The 11,139-nt window shown below is 43.0% G+C and overlaps 1 protein-coding gene across 9 annotated transcripts in view; it reads left to right on the forward strand.

Moving 5' to 3' along the window:
- LOC128328250 (protein mono-ADP-ribosyltransferase PARP12-like) overlaps positions 1-6,293 on the forward strand; it is a 52,429-nt gene extending 46,136 nt beyond the window's left edge. For all 9 annotated transcript variants that reach the window (XM_053258047.1, XM_053258052.1, XM_053258049.1 and 6 more), the window contains 3 exons: positions 74-204; positions 3,540-3,691; positions 4,813-6,293. In XM_053258047.1, the coding sequence (XP_053114022.1) occupies positions 74-204; positions 3,540-3,691; positions 4,813-5,096 (567 nt within the window). In that variant the 3' untranslated portion in view covers positions 5,097-6,293. The remainder of the gene's footprint in view (positions 1-73; positions 205-3,539; positions 3,692-4,812) is intronic.
- Positions 6,294-11,139: the final 4,846 nt, after the last annotated feature.

Here is an 11,139-nt window from a genome sequence, read left to right on the forward strand (position 1 = left end):
TCAAGTTTTAATTTTTGATCATCAGCTGAAAACGCAGTGTTCTCTTAACACATTGTGATATCTTTGGTCTTAGGCTATCGAACTCAGCAAAATATCTCCTGAATACACTAAAATTGAGACTCTCTTTCAAAAGACAATGAGCAATTATGTCATAACCAGAATAAGGAGGATTCAGAACCCATCCCTTTGGCAAGTCTACCAGTGGTTTGTATCCATCTTATCACTTTATCTCAAAGATATGAAATCCTGAAGACAAAACTAGACATTACACAGGAGATTAATGAATAGTACCCTAGTGGGTTGGTTTTGTATGAAAAGCAGCCTCCAAGACTGTGAATGGCATTGTAGAAGCAGTAGGAGAAGGTTTTCTCATCCATGGGGAGAAATATATGGGGTACCCATATATTTTTATTCAGAGGGAGAAAAGCAGCTTGGGAAAGATGATCTGGGGAGAGGAAAAAACTTAAGCTACTTCTCCCCACCTCTGTTCTTCTCCAGCTAAGCAGCCTCCTGCAGCTGCTTTTCAATTTAAGAAACAAAACTATTAGATTGTTCATATGTCTCATGTACATCTGCTTTGGCTGATAGACACAGGTGAGGTTATGGGCCTTGCTAAGGGCTCTTAAACCTTGTCCTGTTCTTGGGTAAACAAGAAATGGGTTTGAACATCTCTGAGAACAAGGATGGATGTTTCAGCCAGTGAATCTCATCCATCTTGGTTCTAGACTCAAACGACACAGAAGATAGCAGCAGCTGGAGTGCCAAGATTGCCTACCCTTGAGCTAGGAGACTGAGCTATTAATCTGGAAGTCTCTGATCTTCATCTCAACTAGGACATAAACTTCTCAGATTTGATTCCCTCGTCTGCAATTGAGGCATAATTAAATGGCATATCTTGCAGAGTTGTTGTAAGGATTACAAGATAATGTTTTGTTCATCTATCCTGAATACTCTGAACACATCTTCTTATATATATAAAAGCCTAAGGTGGTCTGTGGCAAATGGTACATGGCAAGCCCCGCCCTCACATCAGCCTCAACTCAGCCACAACCAATGGAAACCACCCCCACTGCAGCTGCAACCAATTAAAACATGTGCCTCCAAGCAGCAGCATCGTGGCGGCAGCAACCTGGGTCAGCTCCAGCTGCTGGCCTCCATCTCCCCACCAAGTCTCCTCACAAGGAGGATAGCTGGGGCAGGAGAGGGCACTGAGGCTCATCCATGCAGCCTGGACGGGAAGCCCTGGTTTGGCCATCCTCCTTGCGAGGAGACTTGGCGGGGTGCTGTGATGGAGGCTAGAGGTTTGAGCCGATCTAGGCTGGTGCTGCGATGCCTCTCTTCCTGAGTGAGTGAGTAGGGGGAAGAGGGGCAAGCCGAGTGAGCAGGAGGAGGGGGGAAGTTGAGGGGGAGGGAGAGCTGGACGTCGCCAAGTGAGGAGGGGCAGGCTGAGTGAGAGAAGAAAGTGAGAGACCGAGTGAGCGAAGGGTGAGGAGGTATCTGGGGTGAGGGGGCTGAGGCAGGGAGCAAGGGAAGCAAACAAGTACTAGCACACAGATGCTCTGTGCAGGTTGAACTAGTTCTAAAAATAACAACAGTGGGTTGGATCCAAAGATTCTCTTCCTTTGGAGGCAGGAGACCTTCTGTCAGATGAAAGGAACCTTAGGATCTACTTCACTGTCATTTTCTGTGAACAGGAAACTTCAACACAGTTTTCCTGTTCATTTAAAAAAAAAGAGAGAGAGAGAGAGTTGTGAGCTCTCATGTAGATGGAGGAGCTGTGAGTAGACCTTCAAGTATGAGTTCATAAGTGAGCCAGCAATTGATTGTGGTGCTGAATTCACAGCTTGATTTCTTCCCAAAACATAGTTCTAGTCTTTTATGCTTAAGAAGACATGTTCAGAATTGCATCAGAATGGAGTGGTTGGTAGATAAGATTTCCAGTGGTTGCTGTGGGAGTGTAGGGAGACTTTCAGAGCCCTGAATAGCTTCTTGCCTCTCCCGATGACTAGCACAGCTACAATTAATTATGCAAAGTAATAAAAATGTCTGATTAAATATGGAATGGGATTAATTGTCATAATTTAATGCAGAATCATTAAAAAGGTTGCAGAATCAATCCCCTCTTAGTGCAGACTTTAAATTATAAAATTGTTTCAGAATTTTAGTTATGTTAGCACAAAGTACACTCAGCCCTAAGTACAGAGAAATAAAGGGTGATAATAAGTGAGTGGCCATTTCCATCACTCACATCTCACTGGTAGGATGTGCTTCTTACCAGTGTGCTTACCACACGTTCCTTCTGTCCTCACTGTATTGTATTGTTTGTGCTATCAGCCACAGACATAGATTGCCTTTTCTCCCTTTCATGCACTTTTTCCTTTTGCTGTGAAGTTAGCTATAGCAAGCGCATGTGAGGGGAAGAAAAATGCCGAATCATCCCCTCTGCGCTTCCCTTTCAAGGCTTTTCCCTAAACTTTCCTATATCTCTGGTAGTTTCAAGAATGGCTGCTGCCACCGCCACTCTTCTTTATCTCAGAGTTTGACCCTCCCTGGGCTTGGGGTGGAAATCCCAGGGAAACGCCTTCTTTTGCTATGGGAAAGAGACTCAAAAATACTCCATGTGCAAGCCTACACGTGGTGACAAAACTGGTAGCTGATGACCCAACCTGAGGCACGTTTGCACCAGAGAGAGAGAGAAACCCTTTTACATACACACCCTTCTCCTGAGCCAAAAGATTCACTCAGAGAGCCTATAAAATGCAAAGAACAAAAAGAAAGAAAAAGCCTTATTCAAATGCTACAGACTGCTTTGGTCTGAGGCTCCCTCAGCTTTTAGTTATAGGTAAAAATACTCAGTGGTTACAAGAATACTTCAAAAAGCAACCCAGATGATGTTGGAGTAGAATACTTTAAAAACTGTGGTTACCCAGTTGCAAACAACATGGATGTAAGAAAATACAAAAGTACCTTTAAAAGCTTACAGATAAACCAAAATAGAACATTATCAAGGATGTACAAAGCACACAAAAGGAAATAAAAGTCTAACACCAAGTCTGACTAAATGAACTTTTCCTTAGACTACTTCCCGAAGCCAAAAGCCCTGGCTTCCTATTCTTCTTGAACTCACCAAACTGTGGTAGAGGATTCAAGCTTCCTGCCCTCCTGGCTTTGCCAGGACCTGCTGAAGGGACATTCTCCTGCAGCCTTTATGGCTGCATGTCCTCCCTTGCACTCCCAGCTGGCTTCTTCTAACAAAGAACCCTTCTTCCTCTCCAAGGCCCTCTAGGTCCCACCCACCCAGTGTGCTGGTTGGCTGATCCCTGTTGTTCACCAGCCTGTCAGTCAGGGCAGGGTTCACTTCCGGTTAACGCTTTAGGGAGGAGGAGTGGCTGGTCACTACATTAGCTAAGAGGGACCACCAGGAGATACTTTTCTTAGATCTTTAAGAATTATAATGGAATGAAGTACATGGCTGAAACTCCCAATGTATCAGAGCTGAGAACTGAAGGCAAAAACGGTGGTATTTTGTTTCATTCTAGGCAAAAGGAGCAGATGAGGAAGAAAAAAGGAGGAAGGGATATAGCCGAGAGGCTCCTGTTCCATGGGACTGGTTTTTCTACTTTGGAAGCCATCTGTAATGACAACTTTGACTGGAGAATCTGTGGAACTAATGGAACAGTCCTTGGGAAAGGTATGGAAAATGTTAATAAGGCACCAGCAAGCTCTCTGCTTAAAAAACAAAATAACAAAACTTATTTTCTAGGAAGAAAAGTGTTTCTGGAGTAAATTAAAATTAATCTCACCTTATCAAATCATTTAAAGGTGACTTTCAAGTAAACATTTTAAAATAACATTTATAAAACATAAATATGAGGAAGATCATTGCAAGGAATACAAAGTACTGATTTTGCAGATAACGTTTCACTATTTGAGATTGTGAAAGCCTTCTCCTAATCGCATATTTGTTTAGCTTTTGCCAAAGACTGTGGCAAAATTCCTCCAGGGGCTTTGAAACTGCTTCAGTTGCATACAACTGTATGTGAAGTGTCAGTTGTTGAACATAAGACCAGCCCTGCTGGATCAGGCCCAAGGCACATCTAGTCCAGCATCCGGTTTGCACAGTGGCCCACCAGATGCCACTGGAAGCCTACAGGCAGGACTTGAGGGCATGCCTTCCCTCCCGCTGTTACTCCCCTGCAACTGGTACTCAGAGGCATCCTTCCTCTGAGGCTGGAGGTGGCCTATAGCCCTCTGACTAGTAGCCGTTGATAGACCTCTCCTCCATGAAGTCATCCAAACCCCTCTTAAAGCCATCCAGGTTGTTGGCTGTTACCACATCTTGTGGCAGAGAATTCCACAAGTGGATTATGTGTTGTGTGAAAAAGTACTTCCGTTTGTTGGTCCTAGACCTCATGGCAATCAATTTCATGGGATGACTCCTGGTTCTAGTGTTATGGGAGAGGGAGAAGAATTTCTCTCTATCCACTTTCTCCACACCATGCATGATTTTAGACCTCTTATCATGTCTCCCCGCAGTTTGTCTTTGTTTAAAATTAAATAGCCCCAGGTGTTGTAGCCTTGCCTCATAAGGAAGGTGCTCTAGGCCCCTGATCATCTTCGTTACCCTCTTCTGCACCTTTTCCAGTTCTACAATGTCCCTTTTTAGATGTGGTGACCAGATTGTATGCAATACTCTAGGTGTGGCCGCACCATAGTTTTGTATGTTTTGTTGAAACAAGAATAAAATGTTATTTGTGCTTCAGCATATGTAGGAACTTGAGCATTTGGTTTTTTTCTCCTGCTTCTTCCTAGGAAGCTACTTTGCCAGAGATGCACAGTACTCCCACAACTATTGTCAGCCACAGGCAAAGGTGAAGACCATGTTTGTGGCTCAGGTTCTGGTTGGTGATTTTATTAGAGGGAATGCAGCTTACACTCGTCCACCAGCAAAATCAGCTGACATGCTCAACTGTTACGACAGCTGTGTGGATAACACATTAAACCCATCTATCTTTGTCATCTTTGAGAAGCATCAGATTTATCCTGCTTATATGATTGATTATAGTGAAGAAGAAAAGAAATGTGTTTTGTCGTAGACACCTGGAAGATCTCTTAAATGCTGTAACAGCTGTATCTAATTTACATGCTTGAGTATTCTTGGTGGTGGTGGGTGGGTAGCAGTTACATTTTAGAGCAGCAGTATGTGCCTTCACAATGGATAAGAAATGTTTAGTCACTGCTGTTGAGCAAATCAGAATCTTGTATTCTATTTTTATCAGTGGGGCAATTTTTTTTATCCATGCTCATTTTTATCAATGAACAGTTGGCTTGCACTGCATGAAAGAAAACGATTCACTGAATAATCCACTGTAGTAGACTGATCTGTGAAAATGGCAACGTTTTCATTATTGTCTCTCTAACTGATTTTATTCTTTAAATATAAAGGGCAGATTAAGAGTCTCTTGAATGTTCAGCCTTTAACGTATTACGATTTTAATAGATGGGTGTTTAATCCATCAAACGAGGTAGGACAGGCAAAATGATGCATAAGTGCTCTATCCTACTAGACGAGTATTAATCTTCGATGTTCCAGGGAAGTGGAATTGTATCATAAAATATTCCTATTCGCTCTGGCACAATACAAGTTTATTTCGCACATATGTCTTATTTTATTCCATGGTGCAGTGTTCACTATGAAAATCAATGAAGTCAGATCCATGGTAAAGTTTTCCTTCCTTTTATATTTCAGTTAAACAGCATAGTCATGTCTGACAGCCATTAGTAGTTGAACATGAAGATTAGTTCTCTGTTAAGTTTATTCGAGCTGAAGCCTTTTGACATTAAATAACTTTGCCCAAGGAGACTTGGTAACTTAACTACAGTAAGCAACTTTGATCAAATGTGTAAAGACTATTTCTAGTTCGATTATTTTTTAAAATATAGATTAGAAATTATATTGTGCTGTGCTGGAAATATCAATAGGAGATGCATCTCTGCACATATGTGGCATCTGCTTGCAATTACTGCTGAGATGCACCATCCTAAGAAAGCCATCCTGGCGGAGAAATGAAAGAACGACATATGGAAGAGACACATTTAATAAGATTTAATATTTTCTAGAGGGTGTCTTTAAAATTTGCGGTCGTCTCACCACCTCCCCTCTTTGTTGTGCTTCTGGTTTGTCTATAATGTGCTGTAGAGGAGTGTTGCACATGCGGTGGGTGGGAGTTTGCTGTAGGTTCGGTGAATGGGTTTGTGTAAAAATTTGAAAGCAATAAAAATCCTTTAAGCTGTTTATGTTTTTTCATTTAAATCATCTTCTCCAAGCCTCAAATAGTCTTTATATATTTCAATTCTACCCCTTCCCTACACTTATTTTTTATTTTTTAAAGAGTGATGAGTCTGCTGACTTTTGCTTGACTAAAATCAAAGCTGTGTGCTCTGTATGAGAATGAAAAGAGCTCAGAATGTGGTCCTGTGAACATAGGGGCGTAATTATAATAGGGCAAGGGGAGACAGTTGTCTGGGGGCCCACTGCCTGGGAGGGGCAGAGGCAAGTCACATGACTGACTCGCCCAGCCACACACCCGCCCGGACTTCCTTCAGTTTTATTCATCCTCTGAAACTGATGTGAGTGTTAAGACCTGGAGCTACCAAAACAGCATGTCTTTCTCTAGTACCATTAAATGACTTGCATCGTCCACAATTTACAAAACCTTAAGATTTCTTTACTTCATGAACTGAGCTTCAGTGAGGGGGGAGGGCCATTTTAAAATCTTGTCTCTGGGCCCACTCCAACCTTGCTACGCTCCTGAACATATGTTAAGCTTCTTGAGAATCTTTCATTTAAAAACAAGAACAAGTTGCTAGCCCTCATGGCTGTGATGGAACATAGGAAGCTGCCCTATACTGAGTCAGACTATTGGTCTATCTAGCTCAGTATTGTCTTCAGACTGGCAGTGGCTTCTCCAAGGGAGCAGGCAGGAATCTCTCTCAGCCTTATCTTGGAGAAGCCAGAGAGGGATTTGGAACCTTCTGCTCCTCCCAGAGTGCCTCCATCCCCTAATGGGAGTACCTTACAATGCTCACACTTCTAGTCTCCTTCTTCATATGCAACCAGGGTGGACCCTGCTTAGCTAAGGAGACAAGTCATGCTTGCTCTACCACAAGACCAGCTCTCCTCTCATAAAGTGTGCCAAGTCGGTGTTGACTCCGGGCGACCACAGAGCCCTGTGGTTCTTTGGTAGAATACAGGAGGGGTTTACCATTGCCATCTGCAATGAGCCCCTGGTTGCGCAGTGGTAAAACTGCCGCCCTGTAACCAGAAGGTTGCAAGTTCGATCCTGACCAGGGGCTCAAGGTTGACTCAGCCTTCCATCCTTCCGAGGTCGGTAAAATGAGTACCCAGAATGTTGGGGGGCAATATGCTAAATCATTGTAAACCGCTTAGAGAGCTTCCAGCTATAGAGCGGTATATAAATGTAAGTGCTATTGCTATTGCTATTGCTATCTCCTGCACAGTATGAGATGGTGCCTTTCAGCATTTTCCTATATTGCTGCTGCCTGATATAGGTGTTTCCCATAGTCTGGGAAACATACCGGGGGGTATTCGAACCGGCAACCTCTGGCTTGCTAATGAAGTCATTTCCCCACTGCACCATTAGGTGGCTTTTTATATGCTTGAAAGTATGTGGGCAGTGCCTGCTGTGGGCAATCCTCAGATGCCCTTGAACATGGAGGTTCTACATGAGAACCAAACCACTGGTGAATGTGGAGGCTTCATTTCTTAAGTATGGCCAAGTGAAGCTTCCAGTTTGGCTCTGATGTAGAACCTCCATGTTCAAGAGCAGCATACACCAGAATGATGGTTTCTTGGTGCTGAGTGGGAACAGTTTTTAGGATTTCTTTGTGGTTCCTTCTTCAGAACTTAACACGAGGTCTTGGGTCCCAATACTATACATTTTTACTTGGACGTAAGCCCAAAGAATGAATGAATGGATTTATTATTAGAGTCAGTAACCAGCAATAAAAAAAATAAAATGGAAAATAACATTAAAATAAAATCCAAAACAGGACTGGGCAATAGAGTAGCAAAACACATACATACAGGGGTCTCATTTACAGTTAATCAATTGCTCCTGTCTCAGTTTGCATGCTACGGCACAGAATCTTGCTACCTCAGCTGTAATTGCTGTATACTTGTCTTCCAGAAGAAAGGAAGTATAATACTCTTCTGATCAACCTGGCATATTTTTAATAAGTGGTTCAATCCAGGCAATGTGAATGTCCCTATAATATAAGCAGTATAAAAGCACATGTGAGATCGATTCAATATTTCCCGAACCGCATGGACATAGCCAGTTCCTGAGCGGTATTCTCTTAAATCTGCCATCCAAAATGGCAGAAAACTGGGTCTGTGCCAGTGAGAACACTCCTGATTTAGAGTGGTCAGATTTGTAAGGTACACTGCTGGCTGAGGGTAGTATGAGAAGCCACCTGGAATGCTACTAAGGTTAACCAGACCTAAATCAGATTGCTTCTCCATATCCACAATACGTTCTTTAATCATTTCTTTGATGGCATCCTGTCCCAATGAAAGTAGATATTGTGGAGAGAGGCTATATCTGCCCAATTTATCATGAAGTCTCTTACACCAATTAGAATGGAACTCATCTTTCAATACCAGGAGGGGCAGGCCCTTATGGCAAAAATATAATTTGAGCCAGTAATTAAATGTGTGAAGCCACCCCTGGACCTCAACTCTGGTTAAACCCACTTCTAGGAGTAGGATGGCATTTGAAACATCTAGACACCTGGAATATGGCACAAAGAAAGCTAGACCAGTGGTCCCTCTTAATTTTTTTTCATCTTTGTGCGGAATGAGTTTTGTTCAGGTTGACAGTATCAAGGCAGTATATGTGCACATGCATGTGTAGTGCCTTCCTGATTCAACCTGAGTGGGATCTAAAATGAACTGAGTGGACGTCCAAAAACTTGAGTGTGTGCACATGTTCACACCTTAGAACAGGCCTGCACAACTCAAATGACCTGGCGGGCCGAAACCAACCGTGACTTGGTTCATGGGGACCGAGGTCAATTCCTAGGGTGCTGATTATTAGAGTAACACTTAATATCAACCAATCAACCAATTAAATGAATTAAAGAGAAATGAATTAAAAATGAATTTAATCAATATTTAACTTTTGATATTCTGGCAGACCAAGATTGATTTAAATTAATATGAAATACATTGAATTAAAATTCATTCTAATAATATAAATATTATATAATCTGTACAAAATACATAATAAAATAAATTGTTCTTCCTTTCCACCTCTGCCAAATCATCACACAAAACATGGAAGAGAACTTCTCATAATTTTGGAAAAGAAGGGAGAAGGGGAAAGAAAGATGGAAAGGATGCAGCAGGAGGCTTGGCTAGAGAGAGAGAGAGCGAGCGAGACTTAACTGTGCAGGCGCGCCTCGCAGTTGGGAAGCAACACCGGGCCAAAAAGCAGACCCGAGTGTCACTCTGGTTTCTGCCGCTGTGCGCCACTGCTGCCATGAGGGAGGGTAAGGAAGAACACCCACACCCCCGCAGCCATCTCCTTAGCCGCACAGCGGCTGGAATGGGGGGGGGGGTTAAGCAGCAGGGGGAGGAAGGGGAAATAGCCCCGGGGGCCAGGAAAAAAGGCCTCGCGGGCCGCATGTTGTGCAGGCCTGCCTTAGAGGGAACAGTGACTGAATAACTTGCATGGGTTTGAAGTTGCAGGTGGAACAGATCTGGACCCGGTACAGCATTTGTGCCAATGTTTTGGCCTGGTATACCTTGACAGCTGCCAGGATAAAATAGCCCTCTCTAGTGTAAAAAAAAATAATAATAAAGGAGATGCACTCCTCTGTGCACTTGCTGCAGCATGTTTGCATTGTGTACCCCATGTACGATTTGTGTGGAAAACTGTACCCAAGTACTTATAGCTCCTAACCTGCTCAACCCTGCTCCTGTTAATTTGCCATTTGTGTTCTTTCAGTCTTTTGGGCAATACCATAACCGTAGTCTTTGGGGTATATGAGACTAGGGACTCATCTTTGTAGAACTGTGTAAGTCTTTGTAGCACTCTCCTCATGCCAGCCAATGTCCTCAATAGATAAGCCCCAATAAATAAATGGAGTTCCCCCCCACCTCAGAATGGTTTCCCCCTTCTATGCTTTGCTAAGGGGCTGGGAGGAAAGGGAGGGGGGAAGAACCCACATTCTTGCCTAGAATCTCTGCTGGTACGGATTCCTATGAGCATTTACTCAGAAGTTAGCTTCAGTGGAATCAATGGACTTACTTTCTAGTAATTTATTCCAAGCTTTGCTGAGGGCCTCTGCTTCCCCCTCTTTGGTGAGGGTGAGAGCAAGGGGGCAGAGGGAGAAACCAAATGCCCAGGAAAGCAAAGGGAGGGGGAGGAATGGTGGTTTAACTATACAAGTGCCAGAGAGTTCGTAGACTCTCATTATCAAAGCATCTATGTTCAGAATCAGAATGTCACTCAATAGAAATTGCCAGGACATGCCCCTCCCAACTTTGACTTCAGAGTTCTCAGCGGGCAGACTCAGTTATGCTCTTAGCTAACTTTTCCTTTGTTATTTTGTTGACCCCTGCTAACTTGGCAAAGAGGCACCTTTTAATGTGGTGATTCTCTTTATTTAGCAGGGGGAGAGTAACTGGCCCTATCCACCCCCAGCACAGTACCTCCAGTGACTGTTGCTGGTGTCTATCTTCTGTTTCTTTTTAGATTGTGAGCCCTTTGGGGACAGGGTTCCATCTTATTTGTTATTTCTCTGTGTAAACCGCCCTGAGCCATTTTTGGAAGGGCGGTATAGAAATTGAATTAATTAATAAGAATAAGAATAAGAATAAGAATAACTGGTGTCAGCAAAAACATTCAGATATTTATTCAAAAAGCAATGAGCATATGGAGTACACAGTTAACAATCAATGGTGAGGCACTTGGACAGGTTAGCATTAGAAGAGGCATTTTCCAAGGGGACTCACTATCCCCTCTATTGTTTGTAATCGCCACGACCCCACTTTCACAAATACTATACAAAAAAAGGCCTCGGATACCAAACATCTAAAACATCCAGTAAAAT

Source organism: Hemicordylus capensis, chromosome 5 (genome assembly GCF_027244095.1).
Source record: "Hemicordylus capensis ecotype Gifberg chromosome 5, rHemCap1.1.pri, whole genome shotgun sequence".
In the NCBI taxonomy this organism is placed as follows: domain Eukaryota; kingdom Metazoa; phylum Chordata; class Lepidosauria; order Squamata; family Cordylidae; genus Hemicordylus; species Hemicordylus capensis.